Genomic DNA, 26991 nt, shown 5'->3' on the forward strand with positions numbered 1-26991 from the left:
TCATTCGACAGTCACATCACCAAAAGCTATCTATAGTCCCGACTAATTAAAAAGCCAACCTGCCAGTCAAGAAATTAGCGTATCGAATGTATTTTAAAACGATTTGCATAAACGAATACGCAGTGATGTACGCAATAGATCTACGCAGGTCCCAACTCTCAAGCTTCCCCGGGCAACGCCACCCCTCTCGCCCCACCCCTAATTTGCTCATTCCGCGTCCGACTGCCGCCGCGATAGGTAACGTGGCCGGCTCATCGCTAACACCTGTGGCTGTGTCGTGCTGTGTAGTGTTGTGTTTAAAATTTTTATGAATGAATAACCGGTTTTGTGTGATCTGGTTTAAGTGATTGATGGATTGACCTGAATGAGAACCCACGGTGTGTAGTGGTTTCTTATTGGAATTACACATCGGTGAGTTTTCGTGTTGAATTTGTACAATTAAATATACAAATTGTGATTAAATATTCAATACTGTCGATTCAAAATCTCGCACTTCCATGTTCGACAATGATAAAATTTCATCACTAATGACTTAATGAGGTTACACCAATATTTTTCTTTTTAACTATCTCGAAGTTTATCAGGAAGGTATTTACGAATTTTGTTCCTTTCTTTTCAAGAATTGAAATAAATAATATTTTTTTCACATTTGGATGTAAGTAATAGTCTTACAGTTATAAATAAAAATAACAGATGTTTTTTTTATATTCTATGAGTGATTTTTGTAAGTGTGTAAGTTTATGTTAAGGAGTTTTCGATGTAGATAAATAAGTATATAATAGTGAACTTAACTTAAATTACTAATTTCATATGTAACTTCAAATAAGAGTTCGCAATTTTTCTTTTTAGTTTCGACGTTTTTCTTATAAAAATATATACGAAATATAAAAGAAAACTTCCTCAAAAAAGATCAATGAAGGCTTATGTTAGTTTTGTCGTAGCTCTTATAATTAAACATTATTAAAACTTGATTCTTACATACATTTATAAATTAAATTATTACTTACATGAGATCTTAGATCCAATATATCAAGTATTAGGTACCTACCTACAGTTCGTCCAACTATGTAATTTGAAGGTATTCATAAAATTTAAACCTACCTACATTTAACTGAGAACGACATAAATAAGTTGACTCAATTTTCAGAATTTAAGTGTTGTATTGTATAAACAAACTGAAATCAAAAATATTTTTACTCAAAATCGAATTAATTACAGATTTTATGATGTTACCAATTTTGTTCATAAAATTGAAAGCTCAATTCAAATTCAAATATTTTTATTCAAAACAGAATATATAATCACTTATTGAAGGTCCAAAACTACCACTTATTGGTATCAAAAGTAGATCTGAGAAGAATGGGAGAAATAAATCAGCTCATTCTTTTCTTAAATGAAATTTCGATACTTACCTACTATCAAATTTATAATATAGATAGCCTGACGGCGTTCACATCTCCAATACTATAATTACACTTATTGAAAGTTACAAACTACCACCCATTCGAAAAAGTATGCCTCAGACGTGATAAGAAGAAGTGCGCAAGAAACTCAGCGGGCTTCTTCTAATATAGGTATATAATTCTCGTGTCATGGTGTTATACTTTGAAGTCCTCCGAAACGGCTTGACCGATTCTCATGAAATTTTGTGTGCATATTGGTTAGGTCTGAGAATCGGACAACATCTATTTTTAATCCCCCTAAATGTTAAGGGTGGACCAACACGATTTTTTTTGTATTTTTTTTTAAATTTGTTTGATTATGAGTCGGCATTAAAAAATACATACAACTTCAAATTTTCACATATCTACGTTCAACAGTTACTTTTGTATCGCGATTTTAATATCGGCAATACAACGTTTGCTGGGTCAGCTAGTTTTTTTATAAAAAATAATATGGTTATAATGTAAAATCGTACAATAAAATTTATTCTTTAATAGCCTGAAGGCGGTCACTCAATTCCCAATCTGCGGTATCATTAAGAAAGTCATTTATATTATAGTAATATTTAAAATACAAACGTTCTTATACAATTCTTTTGAATTTCGTAATAAGTACTTACATTTGTTTTGAACACTTTTTGCGATGTTGTTGTAAAAGCATACCTATACATCGAACCACAAAAGACTTACTAACTTTATATTTTACCAGCTGACCCGGCAAACGTTGTTTTGCCATATAAAGTATAATTCACGCGATAGTTTTATAAGTAATAAAATATTGCCTATATTATAGCCTGTACATCATTTTGTTCTATTGTCAATAGCTTTTGCAGCGCACGCAAAAATAGGTTTTCGATTTTACACCTTGTGTTACAAAATAGCAATTTTATTACGGATCCCTAATTTTGAAAAAAAAAACATAGCCTTCCTCGATAAATGGACTACCCAACACTGAAATAATCATTTAAATCGGACCAGTAATACCAGAGATAAGCGCGTTCAAACAAACACTGCAGCTTTATAATATTAGTATAGATTCTCAATAATATATCTAGGTTAAAGTAGCTTCAAACTAATATATAGTCTAGGCATCTATCCTGTAAGTTGTTAAATTTAATTTGTAAGGGCTCTCGGGATCTAAGAACGAAGAGGTGCCGAATAGAATTAGATTTACTTACGGCCCTTAGCGTTATTCTGTGTAGGTATTATGTAGTCATAGTTTTGCTAAAATTCATATATGTACTTACTAGTTATTTACTGCGGCTTTCTTAATTGAAATAATATTGACGAACTGTATAGCCGAGTGGTTAGCGATCCTACCTACTAAGCTAGAGGTCTCGGGTTCGAATCCCGGTAGGTGCAAGCATTTATATGATGAATATGGATGTTTGTTTCCGAGTCATGGATGTTTATGTGTGTTTATGTATGTTTATATGAATTATGTATGTTTAAGTAAGTATATTGTATTCAATATATCATTGTCTTGTAACCCATAACACAGGCTATATATGCTTAACTTGGGGCAAGATAATTTGTGTAAAAAGTGTGTCAATATTATTATTATTATTAATATTAAATTCGTACTCATAATTAAAAACGTTTCGTAATAGATGAAAAGAAAAAAATATATTTACCTATTCATAATAATGGATTATAAATTATTTTTTTTCCTTACTGTATGACCCAATAATCGAAACGACACTTAAGATTTTACCACCACTTCGGAAAAACTCAGCTTAAATGAGAAGAAATAACAAGAAACTCATTGCAATTATTTTCTTTTAAATCAACATTTACGTACAGCTTCATCGTTTTACAAATCATTTTATTGACAATATATTAAGTAAAATGATGCAACAAAATTCTTAAACATTTTGAATTACTTAGTCACGTATGTTACAAAAAGCGATAAAGTAATGATTTATTTTGTAGATGATATTGAGAGCAATTATATTATATTTAAACTAATAAAAATACCTTAAATTTAAAAATAAAAGACAGGACCGTTCAGGCACCACAGGCAGCCCCCGTTCACGTGCATGTCGCATGGACCAGCCATCGCTTCCCTCGCATATATCTTAGAGAAAGTTACGACTCGCCCCACGACGCCGCCACGAGCAGCAGTTAAAACCTGTGCCTCCCATCACGGTACTCTCGTTTTCTACCTCGAACTTCACTTACCAATGAGTTTTCTGTTATCCTATTCATATTATGTGGGAGATCCACCAGTGGGAGGCTCCTTTGCACAGGATGCCGACTAGATTATGGGTACAACGGCGCCTATTTCTCCCGTGAAGCAGTAATGTGTAAGCATTACTGTGTTTCGGTGCGAAGGGCGCCGTAGCTAGTGAAATTACGGGCCAAATGAGACTTAACATCTTATGTCATAAGGTGACGAGCACAGTTGTAGTTCCATTCAGAATTTTTGGGGTTTTTCAAGAATCCTGAGCGAAACTGCATTTTAATGAGCAGGGCGTATCAATTACCATCAGCTGAACGTCCTGCTAGTCTTGTCCCTTATTTTCATAAAAAAAATATGAACGACACATTTAAAAGACCGGAAACCAAAATAACAAAAAAAAAACATTATCAAGAGAGGGCGTAACGATACCTACGTAACGCTTTGCATTGACAATTTACACCTACGGCAATGAAATTCATTAATCTCGACTTCATTAAATATTTACGTCATGAATATTAACGTCAATAACCTTCGATTGTCAAATGTCATTTGAAAAGTACGGTTTGCAAAAAAATTATGCTTATTTGCATATCAATAATTATATACTTACCCCAAATTTGAAAATATAAAAAAGTTAACTAGTAATAAATTAAGAAAATATTTAATTATTGTAAGTCATAATGACAGCTAGTATACTTTATGATTATATTATGAACTAGCTGACCCAACAGACGTTGTTCTGTACGTAATAAATAACACTGATTTTTTATGAATTTGTCAAAAATATTTCATAACATCAAGAATTATTTCGTAAAATATGCTTCCTGTTGTTGTAATGAAATTCTTTCACAGCAGAACTGTCAAACCATACATCAATAAATTCTCTCACAGAAAATATGTCCATACAAAACAAATATTGGAATTAAAAATAATTATGGGTCTCAAATCAAAATGAAAACTATCCTATCTCTCAAGTTGGACTAAACTGCACTCGATGAAGTAATCCCCATTAAAATCCATTCATTAGTTTAGGAGTCCATCGCGGACAAACAACGTGTCACGTAATTTACTTATATATATTAATGAATTATACGAGTGTTCAGTTTCACTGACTTGCAATAAACCCTAATTTGTGTTCCACAGTGATACTACTCTTATAAATACAATAAAATCGTAACAAAGCCAAGAGGTACATTGAATATATTTTTAAAGAATTCGGGTTCTACAAACAAAACTAATCTACTACTTGACTAAGTCTGTTGTATATATGCTTTTACAACAAGATTATACAAATGATTTAAATTTTCTTTAGTGTTAGTTCCGCCAATATTTGTTAATAATAAACCTGAGTCAGTCAGTCTCGTGCCAGATTTTGGCGAGACGACGCGTCCTGGGGATGCCTCGTGTAGAGGCGAAACACGTGTCGAATTGTTTAAAAACAAATATTGGCGGAATTAACACTAAAGAAAACTTAAATCATTTGTATAATTATTATGTATTTCCGCAAAGTAGCGCCTACTTCAATATTTTTTTTTACAACAAGATCGCAGAAAATGTTCAAAACAAATGTATTACGAAATTCAAAAGAATTGTTAAAAAAATGTGTTTGCGTGGCAAAAGTAATAACATAAATGTCTTTCTTAATGATACCACTGATTGGGAATTGAGCGACCGCCCACAGGTTATGAAATAATAATATTTATTGTACGATTTTACATTGTAACCATATTTTTATATAAAAAAAAGAAGCCCGCTGAGTTTAGTGGCATACCTTTTGGAATGGGTGGCAGTTTTTGACTTTCAATAAGTGATTTTATCCTATTTTGAATAAAAATATTGGAATTTGAAGCCAAAAAATGGTGTATAGAATTTTTGTCTGTCAATCTATACTAATATTATAAAGCTGCAGTGTTTGTTTGTTTGTTTGTTTGTTTGTTTGTTTGTTTGTTTGTTTGTTTGTTTGTTTGTTTGAACGCGCTAATCTCTGGTACTACTGGTCCGATTTGAATGATTCTTTCAGTGTTGGGTAGTCCATTTATCGAGGAAGGCTATAATTTTTTTTTTCAAAATTAGGGATCCGTAATAAAATTGCTATTTTGTAACACAAGGTGTAAAATCGAAAATGTATTTTTGCGTGCGCTGCAAAAACTATTGACAATAGAACAAAATGATGTACAGGCTATAAAATAGGCAATATTTTATAACTTAGAAAACTATCGTGTGAATTATACTTTATATGGCAAAACAACGTTTGGGGTCAACGGGTCAGCTAGTATATCATAAAGGTACTTAAATCTCAATGACTAATGAATAGATTTAATTCAAATTTTGCATGAATTAAAAAGAGACTACAGTGTCGAGATAGTATTTTTGTGTTCCAAATAAAAAAAAAACTTTTAAACAGAAAAAAATGGTAGCATTTATATTTTGTATAATCATATTAACAACGTTTTACAACATTATTAATTTTTAAAAATAGAATAATCTTTTAAAATTTCTTCCAAATTATTTCAGTTATAATCTCCAAAATGGCTGGATTCTGGCTTTTATTAAGACTAAACAATATGTTATATTTTTAAAGTGATAACCCTCAATTCTAGGATTAATACACAAAAAAAATTTGAAAAACAAAATTTTATGAACGATGCGGGATTCGAACCCACGACCTCCGGCGTTCCGTTTTATTGTGTTGATTCCGACTTTTGAACACAAAAATAATGCGCTACGAAAAATGGCATTATTAGGCGTGTGTTGTGAAAACTTTTTATGACACATAAACTGGCAATAACTTATGATATTATAATAATCGTAGCGAACCGAGAGCGTATCACTGCTATTAAATTGAATACATTCTTGATTATTGTTTGGTCGAGTTCTCGTGGCAGGCTTCGTCATGCTCACTTAAATGGCATTCCTTGTGGTAGCGTCGTGGGGCGGGTCGTTCCATTCCCCTAAAATATGGTCTAGGGAGGCGATGGTTGCTTCGTTTTTTTATGTAAGAAGAGGACAAACAAGCGTATGGGTCACCTGATGTTAAGTGATCATCGCGAGGAATCACAGGAGCGTTGCCGGCCTTTTAGAAATGTGTACGCGCTTTTTTTCAAGGTACATATTTAAGACATTGAATATTTGACGTTTGAGAGTGTTTGTTGCATCATTTTACATTTGACATATTATATTGTAATTGAAATGATCTGTAAATTTCTTTCTACTTCTTCTCATTAGCTCAACCCTTCATGAAGTAGCGGTAGATTCAATAAGAAAAATTTTTTTTTTTGACATTCATAAGTGTCATTTCCGTGACCTACGTGAATAAACTGATTTTGATTTGATTATCGCCCACACAAGCCCATTCCTCAGTTGGTTGTACGTAGAAGAAAGTCTTTGAAAACCGCACTGTGGAGGAACGCCACACGACTAGATGGTGGGGATGATATCCTAATTTGTGGCGTGTGGCGTGACTGTCGTTTTTCAACCACCAATTTAATGGTAATTAACTACTGATTCAACGATAAGTTTGCAACGTAAACTGCCGAAGAAGCTCCATATAAATAACCTTAGGACATACTTACTTATACCAGGCTCCTTTGCACAGGAGGCCGGCGGAGGCAGTAATGTGTAAGCATTACTGTGTTTCGGTCTGAAGGGCGCCGTAGCTAGTGAAATTACTGGGCAAATGAGGCTTAACATCTTATGTCTCAAGGGGACGAGCGCAGTTGTAGTGTCCCTCAGAATTTTTGGGTTTTTTGAGAATCCTGAGCGGCACTGCGTTGTAATGGGCATGGCGTATCAATTACCATCAGCTGAACGTCCTGCTCGTCTCGACCCTTATTATCATAAAGAAAAAATACTTGATACCAGCCGATGAACATTGCTTTGAAAATCTCTTCAAATTGACAATATTGAACATAACTTATTTTTTTTTTTATTTATTTATTATATAACAATACCAGTAATATACGCAAAACCAGGTCAATTTAGCGTCTAAAAAACACATAGGTTAAAATTAATGATAATATTTAGTTAGTAAGTAGTCACAAATCAATCTATTTATATACTAAAATTTATAAACTATTCCAAAATAATCTTAGAACATTTATATACGCCTAGATAGACTGTGACAGCTGTGAAAACGTCGAAAAAAGTTTAGGTTGACAGTTACCCTCTATTTTAAGCAACTAACACAAAGTGAAAAACAAAACGCAAGTTTGAGAGGTAGTTTGTAATAAACCTGGCCTGTTTTCATCGGTTGACGCATGTCTAGGAGCAAGCAGATCTCTTTAGATGTTTAAATTATCTAACTTAAGAATAATAAGTTAGCAGGTTCATTAATATTGTCATAGTAGCTGCTATAGTTATTGTTAATAGGTATGTAATCTGTTACTAGGGCGACATCAAATACGAGTAGATAATTTGGACAACGCCCCTCATGTGCGAGCCATGTGGTTTTTATCACCATGTACTATTGTCTATTTTATTTTAACAATATGCTTTAGATAGCCGCCAATAGACGGCATTACTAGTAACCATGAAACACGTGTTGTAATAAATTATATTGCTATAGAATAAAAACTTCAATTCTTTTTGCATTCGAATTTGGAACGCGTTTCTTAGTTATTGTTAAAAACTTCGATCATTTCCCGCCATTTTACGTACGTTTTTCGAGTCACATTATTTGAATGTAGTGTAAAGAAAAGAGAATTGCAGCGATCGTCTTGCAAAAAGGGCATATATATATATGGATTTGGTAATTTTCGACCATATACCAACATTTTTTAAATATAAATAAGTGATGAGACGAGCAGGATGTTCAGCTAATGATAATTGATACTCCCTGCAAATTACAATGCAGTGCCGCTCAGAATTATTGAAAAACCCAAAAATTCTGAGCGGCTTTAACTGCGCTCGTCTCCTTGAGACATAAGATGTTACTTACCTCTGATTTACCCAGTAATTTCACTAGCTACAGCGCCCTTCAGTCCGAAACAAAGTAATGCTTACACATTACTGCTTCACGATAGAAATAGGCGCCGTTGAACACCCATAATCTAGCCGGCATCCTGTGCAAAGAAGCCTTCCACATTTGATAGTAATTTGAAAATAGAAACAAAATTATTCATTTTATAATAGTATCTATTAGTTTTTGAATATTGATGATTTACCATTTTATCAGTGGGAGGCTCCTTAGCACAGGATGCCGGATAGATTATGGGTACTACAACAGCGCCTTTTCTGCCGTGAAGCAGTAATATGTAAGCCTTACTGTATTTCGATCTGAAGGGCGTAGCTAGTGAAATTACTGGGAAAAGAAAACTTAACATGTTATGTCTTAAGATGACGAGCGCGATTGTAGTGCCGCTTTTTGGATTTATTAAGAATATCTGTAATGGGTAGGGTGTATCAATTACCATCAGAACCTCCTGCTCGTCTCGGCCATTATTGTCATAAAAAAAGTACGTTACGGTAAGTTACTTCCATTTAGTCTCAATACTGATGTCCAAGCAGACAAACACACGGGCAAAAGCTAGTAAGATATATGTGTAATCAAAGCACAGTAAAAACATGTGGCATCGATTGATTTAGCCACAAACCTGTAGAAGTCCATTCCGCGCCGGATGGGCATCCTGTTAAGGCTTCTAAACCGGTCGGGGCAGCCTTTTTATATATTCGCAGGTTCTCACGCTCGCTCCGTGCTAAAATAATGTGAATTAATTAATATTTAGAGAAAGTATCTCATTATTACTGTATTATACAATATGTTTAAGAAATTTTGGTCTTCCCACGCTAAGAAATAAACATTTTGACTGTTGCTTCTCAATACATTTTTGATAATGTTCTGTATGTTCATAAGCACATTGAAGAATTTTCTAGAAACTGTGACATTCATAATGTTAACACGAGGAACAAACCTAAACTTGTTATGCCTACTACTCGGTTGGGTCGAGTTAGTAAGTCTTTTGTTGGGCGATATGATCCCAGAAAATGTACTAAACAAATGTGTTACGAAATTTAAAAGAATTGTTAAAAAACGTTTGTGTGGGAAAGGTTATTATAGCATAAAAGATTTTCTTAATGACACCACGGACTGGGAATAAAGCGAACACACTCAGGCTCTTTGATTTTAAATGTTTATTGTACGATATTATATTGTAATCCATATTTTATATTTAGAGCCCGCTGAGTTTCTTGCGCCCATTCTTCTCAGGTCTGAGGCAGTCTCTTTTGAATGGGTGGTAGTTTTTGACGTTCAATAAGTGATTTTAAATCCTATTATGAATCAAAATATTTGAATTTGAATATTAATAGTACTTTGTATGGTTCGGGTATTCGGACATTTTATATTCGTTCTTATATATGCTAAACTTTAAGAAAACCTTCAAAATCATATATGTTTAGCCTCTTACAAGTATTTTCAGTCAAATACGTAAAAAAAAATGAGAATAATGACAAAGCTGCCACACAAAAAAAGGAGTGCTCGAAACCATACGAAGATACAATAATGCTATGAAATATAGCTATTCTCAACGAGCCTGTGTCTCTTGGTCGTATCGTTACAAAACCGAGCGTGATAGCGTACTCATTTAGTACCCTCAAAATAAGGCGCGACTAAATAAATTTTCACTTAAAAAAGTATACCTATCACAAATGTTATCATTTTTATATCTTGCAGGACGTTCAGATTCCTGAAAAACCCAAAAATTAAATAAAAAGGCATTTATTTTCTCAAAATTTCTTTTACATATTATTTTTGATGTCATTTCGGATATACCAGATCATAGTTTCTCAACCTTATTTTGCTCACCGCCCACTTTGAGAATATATTTTTTTCTAGAGTATTTTCGTGTATTTTTTTGCATTTTTAGACTATATTTTTAATCTACCCACGCCCCATCTGCGCCATCTCAATGTCCCTGGGTCTTCTACTGCCCCCCAGAAAGTCTCAAACGCCCACAAGGGGGCGTTATCGCCCACGTTGAGAACCTATGTACTAGATACTACTACCGCATCGGAAACAAATGGCGCTCTAAGAGAGAAGAAGAGTTGCAAGAAACTCTCGCTGCATTCTTTTTTTGTACTCTTTTATATGAGACTAGCTGATCCGGCAAACGTTGTTTTGCCATATAATGTATAATTCACGCGATAGTTTTCTAAGTAATAAAATATTGCCTATATTATAGCCTGTACATCATTTTGTTCTATTGTCAATAGTTTTTGCAGCGCACGCAAAAATAGGTTTTCGATTTTACACCTTGTGTTACAAAATAGCAATTTTATTACGGATCCCTAATTTTGAAAAAAAAACATAGCCTCGATAAATGGACTACCCATCACTGAAAGAATCATTCAAATCGGACCAGTAGTACCAGAGATTAGCGCGTTCAAACAAACAAACAAACAAACAAACAAACAAACACTGCAGCTTTATAATATTTATATGAGATATACAATATTTTACTGTCATTGCTATTGCTATAAAATAATCACAGGCTGTCCGATCACTTACGGGCCGTAAGTAAACTCTGCATTATCAAAGTCTAAGTAAAAGTGGGAGGCTCCTTTGCACAGATTGCCGGCTAGATTATGGGTACCACAACGGAGCCTATTTCTACCGTGAAGCAGTTATATGTAAGCATTACTGTGTTTCGGTCGAAAGGGTGCCGTAGGTAGTGAAATTACTGGGCAAATGAGACTTAACATCTTGTCTCAAGGTGACGAGCGCAATTGTAGTGCCGCTAAGAAGATTTCGGTTTTTCAGTCATTCTGAGCGGCACTGCATTGTAATGGGTAGATAATTATCATCAGCTGAACGTCCTGCTCGTCTCGTCCCTTATTTATATCTTAAAAAAATGGCAATCCAACGTCTGCTCCGTTTATCATTTCAGTAATACCTTTTTTAAGCATAGAACTTTGACGGTATTATTAGTCTCGCCATGTGGTAAGTTGAAACAATATCATCGCGGGGGCATTTATTTCTGTCGTATTCGCATGTGGTAATCTAAACATTAATAACTACTAATTGTGTGACATTAGGAATTATAAAAAAAAAGGATTCTTTTTGCCTGTTTATAATGTAGTATCCGTTATTTAATTGTTTACTAATGACGAGCTCGTTGGGTAAGTTCGGAGGCGGAACATGTCTAAAATTATTACTTAATATAATGTTATAATTTACGTTTTTTTTTGTAAATCAAAGAACTATATTTATTTATTATACTAGCTGACCCGGCAAATGTTGTTTTGCCATATAAAGTATAATTCACGCGATAGTTCACAGATTATAAGTAATAAAATATTGCCTATATTATAGCCTATACATCATTTTGTTCTATTGTCAATCGTTTTTGCAGCGCACGCAAACATAGCCTATAGCCTTCCTCGATAAATGGACTACCCAACACTGAAAGAATCATTCAAATCGGACCAGTAGTACTGGAGATTAGCGCGTTCAAACAAACAAACAAACACTGCAGCTTTATAATATTAGTATAGATTTCAAATTATTTACATATGACTTAGTAATTAATAACGCTATTCATATAAAAAATAATTAAAGAAAACTTAAATAATCTACCAAAATTAATTAATTACAAATAGTATCATTTAGAACGCTATCGGCAGTTAAGGTGCCCATGAAGCTGGTAACGTTACCTCTTTGTATAGCCAAACTTATCCTTTGACAGAAGTACGTACCAGATCTTGGGTCACCTGTTAAATCGGTTTAATTTACGTTAATTTTATAGCAGTTGTTTACATTATGTTGATATTTAGCCCTCATTGATAAAAATAAATGTAAAATAAAATTTAAAAAGTGCTTTCATAAATCTACCAATATTATAACTACTGTTATCGTTTATCTTACATCGGACATGTTCTAAAATCACGATCGTATGCATATTATCGGAAGCTTTATAGTCTTTATTGAAGTAACCGTTACATTGCGGAAATCCACAATTATCCAAATTTTTTGAGTTTTCTTTAGTGTAAATTTCGCTAATATTTGTCTTTGAACAATTTGACACGTGTTTCGCCTCTACATGAGGCATCCTCAGGAGATGTTGACTCGCCAAACTCTGGGACGAGACATCGAGTTGACATTGAGTCTCGTGCACATCTCAAAACATTTGGGCAGTATAAATAAATAAAATAAAATAAAAAAGCCTTTTATTTCTTACAGAAATGCTATTTACAAAGTCGATTAGTTTTGTTAGTATCAATAAGAAAAAGATTAAGTAGTTAGTTAATTTAATTATTAAGGTAGTTTTATAAAAAGGAATTAATTTTTATGCATTTTTTTCTGCAAGAAACCCTCTGCAGGTAAAGGCCTCCTCCAAATTAAGCCAGTTTTCTCTGGATTGCGCTGTTTGTATCCAGTTTGGACCCGCTGTGTGTTTAATTTCTTCCTCCCATCTGTTGCAAGGTCTCCCTTTCTTTCTTTTGCCCACTGGCCCCCTCCATTCTGTCACTCTTTTTGTCCACCTTTGATCTTGCAGGCGTGCTATGTGTCCTGCCGACTTCCATTTTAATGCACGTGCTTGTGCTAGACCATCTATTGCTTTTGTGGTGCTGCGTATTTTTGTATGCAGTTTTGACAGTATAGTGTTGCTAAAATCATTAGACCAAATAATAACAGTGTCCAAATCACAAACACATGAAAAGCCAGATAAAAAGCAGCGTTACGGGTTTCTCCGTCAGGAGTAAACATCTCACCATTTTCATAAACATATTAGGATACGAAATGATAATAATTACAAATTAATTGTAAGTATAAGTTTAATTTAAATTCATCTTCTTTATTTTACTACAATTTTACCTTATAGAAATATACTACTTTGATGATATTATTATTTTTTTAACAATTCAGTTCTTCTGATATATAAAATTCTCGTGTCATGGTGTTAAACTTTGAACTCCTCCGAAACGGTTTGACCGATTCTCATGAAATTTTGAGTGCATATTGAGTAGGTCTCATCATCAACATCTCTTTTTCATCCTCCTTAATGTTAAGGGTGGTCCACACGAAATTTTTTATTTTTATTTTTTTGACATTTTATTAAATTTGTTTGATTATGAGTCAGCTTCAAATTTTCACCCATCTAATATCAACAGTTAATTTTGTATCGCGATTTTAATATCGGCAATACAACGTTTGCTGGGTCAGCTATTATTCTATATAATTCATTCTTAATGTCCCACCTCTATGGTTTAAAGACAGTGTAGGGTATTGAAACGTCAAAATGATGTTTATATTTTATCTGTGGAAGTTTTTGTTTATATTTTACAAAAAATAGTGTATTCAAATGATTTTACAAGAGCAATTCATAGCGTGTGTGTTTCGAAAATAGTTATATAGGATGGATTTATTTCTATCAATCATAAATTTTGTGCACCAGTGCCACACCAGAAACCCTGTACATCCTACATGCCCTAGTATACTATACTTCAAGTCAAAAGTTATCATTCTGTCTAATTTCCCGCCATTTTTTTTTGGTAGCACTGCCTTACTTCTATCAATCATTTAACAATAAATAAAAGCGATTAACACGTCAACTCCTAGAAGAAGTGATTTACGGACAAGTTTTACTATTTACGGCCGTTTTCAATAACGTATCTTTAGTTACGGATACACTGCTATCACCGTCAAATGACTAATCTTATCTATCCATAGTTATGTACAATAAAATTATAATCCAATGCTTTATGTCGAGAGATTATTGAAATGTAAGTAAGCGTAAAAGGATAGATTTGTCTACCTCTAGTAAGTTAAACTAAAGATAGCTACATGATATAGGACATGCATAGATTAGATTAGATATAATTTGTAACTTTTCATAGAACTATCGATTGAAAATTATTGTTGAAATGATACCATTAAGTACATATACGTTACAAATTATCATTCTAATACTATAGAAGATGGGAAAATCTGAATTGTTGCAATAATAAAACACAATATTATGTACGTCATGAAGAAATAAAAGGAACAAATAAACATTTCGTTCAATACGGTTTCGCATATGTATCGTGTGAACCTCTGGCATCTGGAAGACGCATGTTCAATGCTTGAGGACTTTGAGTTACAGTTTTATGTTTCGGGGGGCGATTATGGAGAGCTTATAAAAATACAATGTAGTAAAGACTTTTTAAGGCGCGCTGAGATCTTTGTTATTGGAAATTGAATGAGGCTGAGATGTCACGCTTGGCTATGTAACGCTTGTTCGGGTAAAGACTCTGAGTGTATGCCTAGCATAATCTTTGATTTTGTTTTTATAGTTATGTAATATGTATATAAAAAGCTCATCTATATATGTAAAAATGAATTGCTGTTCGTTAGTCTCGCTAAATCTCGAGAACGGCTGAACCGATTTGGCTAATTTTGGTCTTGAATTATTTGTGGAAGTCCAGAGAAGGTTTAAAAGGTGAATAAATAGGAAAATGCTGCTAAATTAAATAAAAACATCAAAGTTGTTTTTCCTTTGATGTGTCCATACATAATTTCTATGAGAGAATTTACTGACGCACGGTTTGACAGTTCTGCTGTGAAACAATTTCATTACGACAGCAGGGTGCATATTTTACGAAGTAATTTTTGATGTTATGATATATTATTGACAAATTCATATAAAAACATTTATTTATTTATTATATACAGAACAACGTCTGTCGGGTCAGCTAATACTGAATAAAAAAACTCATAGTTGCTCAGAGGGCAATGGAGAGGGCTATGCTCGGAGTGTCCCTGCGAGATCGAATCGGGTATGAGATCCGTAGAAGGAGCAAAGTTACCGAAGCAGTGTTGTTAGGCCCCTCACAAGATGGAACGACGATCTGGTCGCCGGAATACGTTGGATGAAGGTACAGTGAACCCATCGTCGTGGAGATCTTTGGGGGATCCTTTGCCCAGCAGTGGACGTCTTCCAACTGATTATGATGATGATAAGTCTGCTTAAATTATGCTGAGTTTACGCTAAAACAACCGAATGCAAAAGTCAAGTTTGTATTTCATCACACTCAGTTTAGTTTTACGTAAGTAAACTCTGAGCAAAGTCTAAGTAGACTCTATTAGTCTCAGCTTAAGTACGGTTCTCCAAAGTGCAGCAACAACTTCTACAAAGGTTTGGAATTAGAATTCAGTGTTACCAGGACGATACGACATTTTTTGAAGGTATTCAAAAAAAGCACGTACATGTTCCTTAAAGGCCGGCAGCGCTTCTATGATTCCTCTGGTGTTGCAAGAGAATGTTGGCGGCGGTGATCACTTAAACACCAGGTGACGCTGGTTTGCCCTCTTTTTCTATAAATAAAATGTCAGCTCGAGTCGTCTAAAGGAAACTTGTTAGGTGAGCGTTTAAACCTTTCTGATCTTGGCCAGTTTTGTTTAATTTTTATAATCTATATACGCAATATCGGACTATGTTATGGTACAGGGGATCCTGTTTCCGCAATAAACCAGTTATTTCTGCCCTGAAGCAGTAATTTCGGTCTGAAGGGCGCCGTAGCTAGTGAAATTACTGGACAAATGAGATTTAACACCTTATGTATCAAAGTGTCGAGCACAGTTGTGGTGCCGCTCAGACTTTTTAGCTCTTTCAAGAATCCTGAGTGACACTGCATTCTAATGGGCAGCGCGTATCAAATAGCATCAGCTGAACGTCCTGCTCGTCTCATCCTTATTTTTTCATAAAAAAACTTAGTTGGGTTGGCCAGTCACTCTAACCAGCCCAGCTCTTTCTAGAAGTTAAGAACACTCCTGGGGTGTTCGCAGACTTCTCGGTTAGAATAAGGTTACTTTAGGTAGAATACGTAGTTTAAACAAGCCAAGTGCGTCTCAGAAATAACATACGAATGGATCCAGTCAATGTTTATTATTTATCAAAGAAATTTATATTTTATTTGGTTCCATTTTTCTTTTAGCGAATCGAGCACTAAAAAATCTGTTTAGACCTATAAAAGAAATGAAGGTGATAATCCTTGGTACGTGAATCTGATTTAGACTCCATCAGTTTTTTCCTTGCCCCCAAAAGTTGCAGATTATGTTACGTCATTTAGCCCACGTGCCAGCTTAATTTGTTTTGAATTAGAAATCGTTGCACAATGTAGGCCCACGCGGAGCGTGTAATCATGTCGCCGTGTGGCCTAAGTTACAGGATCAAGCTGCTGTTAGCTTTTGTATATATTTATATACATGTTTCAGTAATCGCTATTGTATTTTTCGAGATAAGTATCAGTACTTATTAATATTATTAATAGCGCGGTGACTTCATGTAATTTTTTTTAATCGCCCATTCATACATCCTAGCGTTCTCTATGTATTTTGTTTAATCGTATAGAAGTGTTAAATATCTAATTTTATGTTCGAACCATTATTATTGTATAAAAAGAAAGAAGTTCATGTATCAAAGAAAACAAAACGAAAAAGCATCGCTATTTATTACTAAAAAAACCTAATAAGGTCTTTTGATGTTTATTCTTTTGAACTTTGCGTCTAGAATGATTAAATATGCTGGAAACGCAGTCTCACACCTCAAATAATATAAGAAATCCAACCATTGTTAGCTTTTAATTACAGAAGTAAATATTACATAAGAGCTAATCGCGTCACAAATGTACTATCCTTATAAGTACCATTGGCTAGTACTATAATTGCTTTATAATTAACAAATAAGATCCTTATGTGTACCTTCACAGTTGAGAAGTTATATCAAAGTTGTTTTCACAACAATACTGTTCATATTAACGAATATCATAGAACTTCAGGTACTTGCTTTGTTTCAACTATAACAAATCATTTTGTATCACTTAATTAAGCCAGTGTGTTAAATTACTCGTATACTAACTAGATAGTCGTATTAAGCACAGTTTGTAAGGCGACGTAAACACGATCATCCAGATGAAACCTTTATTTTGAGAGTCCTTAGTTCTACACCCCGTAAGTTACTCAATTATAGATATATAAAATAGAATAAAAAGATTAATATCTTATTCTACGGTACGCTATACGGTATCGCTATAAGCTTCTCCTTTGTCCCACGCACTAAATCTGTAGGTGGATGAAACTCGGCGAGGCAGTTGTTATGTCTCTACATCTGTCAAAATGTCGAACCCTTGTGTACTTTGTTTAATGCGTGTAATTTACTTAAAGATGTTACCTTTTATAGGGTATACTAGCTTCTTGTTTGGCTTCCATTGCCTGCAGTTTTTGTGTTGCTATACCTTGGCGTAGATGTATCGATATCATTTGCTAAAAGTGTTGCCATTTTTAACCGACTACAAAAAGGAGGAGGTTATCAATTCGATCGGTATATGTATGTACACCGATTACTCTGAGATTTTTAATCCGATTTACGTAATTCTTCTTTAGTTCGATACAGAATAGATGCCATTTGGTCGCATAAAAAATTAACATAGTTGGGCCCAGTAGTTTTCATTTTATGAGCATTTTTTATAAAAAAAATGTCTACGTTGATGATATAATTGTTAGTAGTAGTTTTTGACTTTCATTACGTCATATCATATCCTATTTGGAATTTTAATTCTTGAATTTTAATCTGAGTGTTAGTTTTAAATAAAATCCATATAATACGGGTCTGGCCTAAACTTACAATAGTAGTATATTGACAATCAAAGTGTGCGAGAGAGAAATACACCTCTAACGGAAATACAGCAAGATAGAAAAGGATAGTGAATCTATTGTAACTGTTAGTGATTTTAAATTGAGAAGCCTCAACTGTTCACACATTACCGAGCTTTCTTGATCTCTATACCATAGTATATTCTAAGTCTATGGTTTTGGCAAACTTATTACTTTCCTGGCTTCTGATCGTATGAGCCTATATTATTCCAACACTATTATTTCTGGTATTCGAAACGAAAAACCCAATTTATGTCTCACGTCCGCAATCCATGGAAATCACCTTTAGTTAATGCCATAAAAATTAACAGCATATCGATTTTATGACGAAGACATAAAATGTTTCTAAAGTGTCATTTTTCAGTCGCAAATAAGTCGTAAAACGAGAAAATAAATAATTCTATCGACTGGCACATAACTTGGTTTATATCTAGTCGAATCGAATTGTATATTCATTTATTAGGGCTTTGAATAAATATTATTCAGAAATTTATAAGCTGGGATTTATAATACGATTTATATATTTGAGTTAATTACAATATATGTTTGGAGTTTTTTTTCTTTTTTTTTTTAGTTAGTGTTGTACTAATAATTTAATTGGTCGTGAATTAAGATAATTTGCACTTCAAGATAGCCTTTTGCTGCTGGAAAACCGATGAAAACAGGCCAGGTTTATTACTATAGTGTGCGTCACACTATATGTGTGCTATGTCTTACACTCGCGATTTGTTTGTCACTTTGTGTTAGTGTGTGTGCATTGCTCAAAATAGAGGGTAACTGTCAACCTCAATTTTTTTCGACGTTTTCACAGTCTATCTACACGTATAAATGCTCTTAGAATATATATTTAATTTATTCTTATTAATTATTCATTTCATAACGTGGAAATCTGCATTTTAAACCATAAATTAAAGTTTGTTCAGGTTTTAATATTTTTAAGTTAAAGTAAAGTCAAAATCGGTCGAGAACCGAAGAGAAATTTTAACAATAAAACAACCGACTTTAAAAAAAAACTATTCTAAAGCAATAGATATATATAATATATGTACCTACTTAATATGCACGAAACAGTAAAGAAAATAACGGATTAACTAGATCAGGGGCTCAGAACAAAACCCGCTCAGCGCTACCAACGCCCCATACATTACATTAATTTTTAGGGCATGTTTAAAAAATTCAATATTTTAATAAAATGATTTGAATATGTGCTGTTTACAGATAAAATATAATCTCATTTGATTTTTCGCATGCCTGATAGCATTTTGGCAATTGAGAACGAAAAACTACGGAGTAATTATTTACAAACTGAAAACTGTAACTAGTTGTAAACAGTACGGGGGTCGGCCATTGCTAATTGACTTTTTAACGAACTACGGAAAAGTTTACACCGACTCACTATTGATGTGTTGACGTTTTACAATTTGTTCTATACTCTTTTTTTTGTGATAAAAAGGGACGAGTCGTGCAGAACGTTCAGCTGATGGTAATTTATACGCCCTACCCATTACAATGCAGTGCTGCTCAGGATTTTTGAAAAACACAAAAATTCTGAGTGGCACTACAATTGCGCTCGTCACCTTGAGACATAAGATGTTAAGACTCATTTGCCCAGTAATTTCACTAGCTACGGCGCCCTACAGACCTCAGTCTGTTTACACGTTACTGCTTTACGGCAGAAATAGGCCGATCTAGCCGGCAACCTGTGCAAAGAAGCGTCCCTCTAGTAAATTCTGGTAAAAGGTATTTTGAGGTTATAGTAATTTTAAGTGATTCTCAGTGGTTTCAGATTTGATGTTTTTAGTATAGTAATAATAATTATAAATTAACCTTTAATTCAGACTATTAATTTGCCACTCGTATTAGCAAGATTGTATCCAAAGCAGGGAGGACTGGATGACCATTGCTCAAGATAGAGAAAAATGGAATCCTTTGGAGGAGGCTTTTACCCTGAGGGGGTCCACATTAGAAGGAGATTAAATTGCATAAGTAGTAGATTTATTAAAGTTAATTAGTAATACAATTGTAAAATATCAGATTAAGTAACTTTTATGTAACTATAGTGGAATTAATTAAAGCTATTTTATTTATTATTATTATTATTAATAAGCTAATATCAAACAAACTATTTATAACTAATGACGCAGTATTGACCATTAATCTGTGTGCCCTTTCGCAAAGTCCTTTTGCTCCACTCATAATTTCCTCCGACTTCTTCCACAGTACTCTGCCCTTTGCCCCAATGCTCTATCTGACATCGTGTACTGGTTTAGCGCCAATAACTTATTGTTAAATAATCATAAAACCAAATATATTAAATTCACCGCGCCAAATGTCAAAAATGTAGATGCTAATATTTTATTAAATGGAGAGGTGGTAAAACCAGTTGAGTCTGCTATATTTCTTGGCATTACTCTTGATTCCAAATTGCAGTGGGGCCCCCATATTGAAGGATTGGCGAATAGGCTTAGTTCTGCAGCATATGCGGTTAAGAAAATCAGACGGTTAACTGACATAGATACGGCGAGATTAGTATACTTTAGTTATTTTCATAGTATTATGTCCTATGGTATATTGTTATGGGGCAGTGCGACCGATATTAATACTATCTTTGTGCTGCAGAAGAATGCTATTCGCGCGATTTATAACCTAGGTCCCAAAGAATCATTAAGAGAAAAATTTAAAGAAATAAACATTTTGACTGTTGCTTCTCAATACATTTTTGATAATGTATTGTATGTTCATAAGCACATTGAGGAATTTTCTAGAAACTGTGACATTCATAATGTTAACACGAGGAACAAACATAAACTTGTTATGCCTACTACTCGGTTGGGTCGAGTTAGTAAGTCTTTTGTTGGGCGATATATATGCTTCTACAATATGATCCCAGAAAATGTACAAAACAAATGTGTTACGAAATTTAAAAGAATTGTTAAAAACATTTGTGTGGGAAAGGCATAACCGATTTTCTTAATGACACCACAGACTGGGATTAAAGCGAACACCCTCAGGCTCTTTAATTATTAATGTTTATTGTACGATATTACATTGTAATCCATATTTTATATAAAAAAAAAGCCCGCTGAGTTTCTTGCGCCCATTCTTCTCAGGTCTGAGGCAGTCTCTTTTGAATGGGTTGACGTTCAATAAGTGATTATAAATCCTATTTTGAATAAAAATATTTGAATTTGAATTTGATGTCCTATTCCATATCTTTCCACCTACCTTTTCAATGTCGTCTCTCCATCTTTTTATTCTGCCATCGACTCTTTCTTTTTCTGATTCTTGGGTGCCAGATTGTTACCATTTTGCTCCACTTATCAAATAAGGAAAGTTGAAAGAAAACTAATTATATTATTTCTTTTTCAGATATGGCGACGGCGTAATAAACAAGTGAAATCTTCTAAGTAACAAAAGTGTTTTTTATAAAGTGACGAAGTGACAAAATGAGGTGACCAGTGGCTCAGTGGATAATTATGCTCTTTGTTGTCCGCCGATATCAACATGTGTGTTGTACAACGGACTGTCGCTTTTGTGTGTGGTAAGTTAAATATTGAAAAAAATTAATAATTTGGAAGTCGCTATCAGATTTGAAAATTTCAAACTTTAATATGTAAAAGGTGTTTTGGATTGTAAAACTGCTATTTTTTAATGATAATAAGGGATGAAACGAGCAGAACCTTCAAAGCAAATAGTAATTGATACGCCCTGCCCATTATAATGCGCTCAGGATTCTTGAAAAACCCAAGGATTTTGAGTGACACTATTAATGCGCTCGTAACCAAGATGTTAAGTCTCATTTGCCCAGTATTTTCACTAGCTACGGCGCCCTTCAGATTTAACCACATACTGCTTACACATTACTGCTTCACGGCAGAAAAAGGCGCCGTTGTGGTACCCATAATATAGCTGGCATTCTGTGCAAAGAAGCCTCACACTGGTAATGCCTCTTTCGACACCCTTGGGCCTTCCCTATTCTTTTTATGCCCCGAGGAAGCATAGGGCAAAATACTAATATATTAAAGAGGTAAAGTTTATGATTAAGTTTGTAACGGGTAGGTAATCTCCGGCTCTACTGAACCGATTTTGAAAATTTTGTTACCAATAGAAAGCTACATTATTTGTGAGTGTCGTAGGCTCTATGGTAACCCAAAAAATAAAAAGAATATGTCGGGGTAGCCGGATTTGCAAATTAAGTCTGAGAAAAAAAGGATTGTGTGGGTTTTATGAAACCACGGTAAATGTGAAACTTTTTTTCACATTATAGACATTTAACTAAAACACAAACAAAATAGCGTGGAGCACTGGCACAAATGACTACCTAATAGTCTATACACTACACGGTCAGCTGCTGCGAACTATAGGCGCCGCCCTACCGCCACGCGACATGCAACACACAGACGAAAAACTTTGAGACGATGTAATAAAAGTTTCACTTTAAAAAACGGTCGAATTAACACGTTTGTTACGAAAGCTGCCTTATCGATGAAACATATAATTATTTTGTATGTATGCATTGGGAAACCAACTAGTATGGTTACTCTAGTAAATGCAGACAAAGTCACGGGTAACAGCTAGTTACATATGATCGAATCTATTCAAACTAATACAATGTTCGTACAAATAATTTGAACCGCATTCAATTATCACAATACGAACCCTATCACAATAACATAAATATTTGAATGGCCCTTCTTGTTGGGGCCGGAAGGGTTGCGACGAAATAACTATTTAATATTAATTATACAACACTCATGACAAGTACTTGTTAAGTGCAATGTTTGTACTTTATGTGACGAAGTATTTAAGTTTGAATGCAATTTTATTACATTTTGTAATGTACATTGAAAATAATGTTATAATAGTTAAACTAAATAGTTTTAAGAGGCCGTTATTATAAATGAATTGTTATAATTTGTTTCAATATTATAATATTAACATAAACCAGTTATTATTGAATTTTCAAATTAAAATCACCACAAATGATATATATATAAAAGGCATAAAAGGCATTTATTTTCTCAAATATTGATTCCTATAGAATTCTTTTAGATTTTATTTCTAATATATTATTACCGCTTTGGAAACAAATGGCGCTCTGATAGAGAAGAAGAGGCGCAAGAAACTCTCACAGCATTCTTTTTTTTGCGCTCCTTTTAATGAAATATACAGTATTGAACTGTCATTGTTATTGCTCTAAAATAATCATAATCTAGTCCCAGGCTGTCGGATCACTTAGATATTCACCTGTGGAGTAGTAGGATTTACGACAGAGCCATTTTTTAATAAAGCAATTCAATTTATTTATAGATAACATGCCTTAACAGTGGCTGGGAATTAATTATAAAAGTGTATACATTTACCATTAAAGCTATTATGTATCTTATGAAGCCTACTAGATATGTATCTATGGTATCTATGGGTTTCAGGACATGCATGGATTGAAGGCAATGACGAACTTTGCAAGAATTTGTGCCAAAAGCACTCAATCTGACCCTTGTTGGTGTCCCAAGAATTATTTTTAAATCAACCCTTGACATTCCAAAACCCTATTCCAAGCTTTGAGCAAAACACTGCGCAGGAGACAGTGGGGCTAAGTAGGGAAAACGCATTCTAAGCACCACACTAACGGGTTACTGTAGACTAAACAAAAACCTTTCAATCTTAGGCCTCAGAGATTGCAGAGCATTTAGATTCTGTAATATTGTAGATGAAACCGCGTAACACATCCTCTCTGAATGTGGTCAAAATCATTTACTTAGGACTATAAATAATTTTCATGCTTCCATTCCGTAGTACCATACATATTTCATACCAGTGGGTGGCTCCTCTGCACAGGATGCCAGCTTGATTATGGGTACCACAACGGCGCCTATCTCTGCCGTTTAGTAGTAATGTGTAAACATTACTGTGTTTCGTTCTGAAGGGCGCCGTAGCTAGTGAAATTACTGGGCAAATGAAACTTAATATTTTAAGTCCCAAGGAGACGAGCGCAATTTTAGTGCCTTTCAGAATTTTTGGATCTTTCAACAATCCTGAGCGACACTAAATTGTAATACACAGGGCGTTTCAATTACCATCAGCTGATCGTCCTGTTCGTCTCGTCCCTTATTTTCATAAAAAAAAGTATACTTTGAAACACCATTTCAAAACCGGGGTCATTTAAAATCTCTTTATTTGATAGCTCCAGATAGAAAATGTAAATTAATTTGCGACCTGTTTGTGTAACTCGAAATCTTTTTTTAATTAATCTTATTAGCAAAGAGTGAGCCACCTGCGGGTAAAACATATTACTTACAGTATCAATAACATTATCAATAACACTGACAAGGGTTGATACATCGCGTCCCTTGTTCTAAACGCGCGTCAATTTTGATTGATCGTGTCTCCTTTAAGTTGCCTTAACTATTATCTCAAACATGCACTAACTTAGTACAAGTATCGTTAAACTGATAAGTTATGTGTATTTAATGTACAAGTGTAAAATGCAGGAGTTTTGTTAGTTATTGGGTGGAATAAAAATTTTAGTTAAAATTAATTACATAATAAGTTATTAAAAAACTAGTATTAGAAGGTTGTATAAATGTACTTCCAATGTATCTATATACTTAACTGAATCTCACAGTGTTATTTTCATCACCCTACGACGTCCAATAGCTTCTAAATTTGTACCCATGTAAATGACGGTACTTAAACATTCTTTTTAAATTTTTCCGTTAATTCCCGCTTATCTCCTGTACTATGCTGTATAATATACTTAGACAATTTGTTATGTTTTTAAAGTGATAACCCTCACTTCTAGGATTAATAGATCTGAGTTAGACTCAGTGGTTTAGAGCACCGGCATGGAACGCCGGAGGTCGTGGGTTCGAATCCCGCATCGTTCATAAAATTTTGTTTTTCAAGTTTTATTTATGTAATATACTTAGATTTGGCTCGTGTAAGCAGCTTAGATTTATTTTTATACAAAATTAACTAGTTTGCGAAAAAAAATTAAATTGTATGAAATTATGATTTACCGATTCAAAAATAACAATAATCGTTACTAGAATAAGATTTATTCATTAGATTGTATAAAAATACGTAATTATTGTTATACTTTTAAGTGCTTATTTTATATATTGTTTTGGAATAGTGTTTTTGAATACGGTTGTTCTTTTAGTTATGTTTTATGATACAGATATACACAACAATAACTTTATTTAAATGTAAAGTGCGCTTATTTCTATATATTATAAAGTTTACCTGAATAACTGTATTAAATGCGCCATTGTAAACCGTTGCCGGGCTTAACAAACTTTAATAGGTCGTGGGCGTCGCGTACTCCTAGAGTTGAGGAGTTTTTTGCCCTCTCACAATCCACCGCGTACCAGGGAAACATGGTAACAAGGTGTTACGTACAGATGTGGGTTCTCTTTGCATCTTCTACCCAAGGGCGTGCATATCATATAGGCAATTAGGCAGTGCCTACCTCGTTACGAACCTAAATAAATATAGCACTAGTGTTAAATGTAAAATACTACCTACGGTAGGGAGTCTATAGATTGCATATACGAAGCAAGCAGCGTTTCATACAACGTATAGTGCTTACCCTAGAAAACCAATGCACGTCCCTGCTTCTACCGCTTTTAGAGTTTTTTTTTTATGAAATTAAGGGACGACATGATCAGGACGTTCAGCTGATGGTAATTGATACGCCCTACCCATTACGAGACAGTGCCGCTCAGGATTCTTGAAAAACCCAAAGCTTCTGAGCGGTACTACATATGCGCTCGTCACCTTGAGACAAGATGTTATGTCTCATTTGCCCAGTAATTTCACTAGCTACGGCGCCCTTCAGACGACAACACAGTAATGCATATACATTACTGCTTCACGGCAGAAAAAGGCCATCAGCTGTAGGCCGTCCTGCTCGTCTCGTCCCTTATTTTCATAAAAAAAGATCTACTTCAGCTAATCTTTCCTCTAACGATAAATAAATGTTTGGGAGACTCCTTTGGCCAGCAGTGGACGTCTTCCGGCTGATGATGATGATAAAGTAATTATATGGAGAACGATAGATATCGTATTCTATCGAAACAACATAATACATTGGGTCATTGACCTAATTCTGCCTGCCCTAAAACATATTTTTAAGAAGTGCTCGCTTTTATATAATATATAATACTAAAATGATAAGTTACATGATTATACTTCGGCCTTGGGTGTTCACCAACTTACACGTGAGGCTTGATATCGGTAATATTGCGGAATTTATATCCAATTTACTGCATCACACTGAATTATATTCCAACCTGAATGTTGAAAATGTGATGAGAGTGCGTTTCCATTCGACTCACGAAGATTACAGTTTTTTCTTCGTAGTTAGTCACATCTGCCGTTATAAATTATTAAGAATAACTATAATTTGATGGCAAATGATAGAAATGCAAATTGTAAAATTCGTTCCGCTAATTTTGTGACATTAGTGGAAAATTCGTTTAACATAGTTGAAAAATGCATAAGCTAAAGATTAAGGATGTTTAGCCCTTTCGCTGTTTTATATTATTTAACAGAAATTCTGTTATTACATTCTGATATTATATTAGAAAATATTATGGTGTTTTTATATAAGAGGGGGCAAACGGGTAAGAGGCTTACGTGACGGAGAGTGGTGAGGCAACCTCCAATTGAAATGCGCAACAACAGTTGTCAAGAGCAGAGCATCTGCTGGACTTTGAAGTGGGAATATGCTCTTT

General features: G+C 34.2%; 1 protein-coding gene across 1 annotated transcript in view; it reads left to right on the forward strand.

Annotated features, from left to right (window-relative positions):
* Nucleotides 1–225: 225 nt before the first annotated feature.
* LOC126976150 (nephrin) overlaps nt 226–26991 on the forward strand; it is a 289278-nt gene continuing 262512 nt past the window's right edge. Inside the window, exons 1-2 of the mRNA XM_050824354.1 lie at nt 226–411; nt 21623–21794. Coding sequence (XP_050680311.1) covers nt 21758–21794 — 37 coding nt within the window. The 5' untranslated portion in view covers nt 226–411; nt 21623–21757. The remainder of the gene's footprint in view (nt 412–21622; nt 21795–26991) is intronic.

This window comes from Leptidea sinapis, chromosome 39 (assembly GCF_905404315.1).
Source record: "Leptidea sinapis chromosome 39, ilLepSina1.1, whole genome shotgun sequence".
In the NCBI taxonomy this organism is placed as follows: Eukaryota; Metazoa; Arthropoda; class Insecta; order Lepidoptera; family Pieridae; genus Leptidea; species Leptidea sinapis.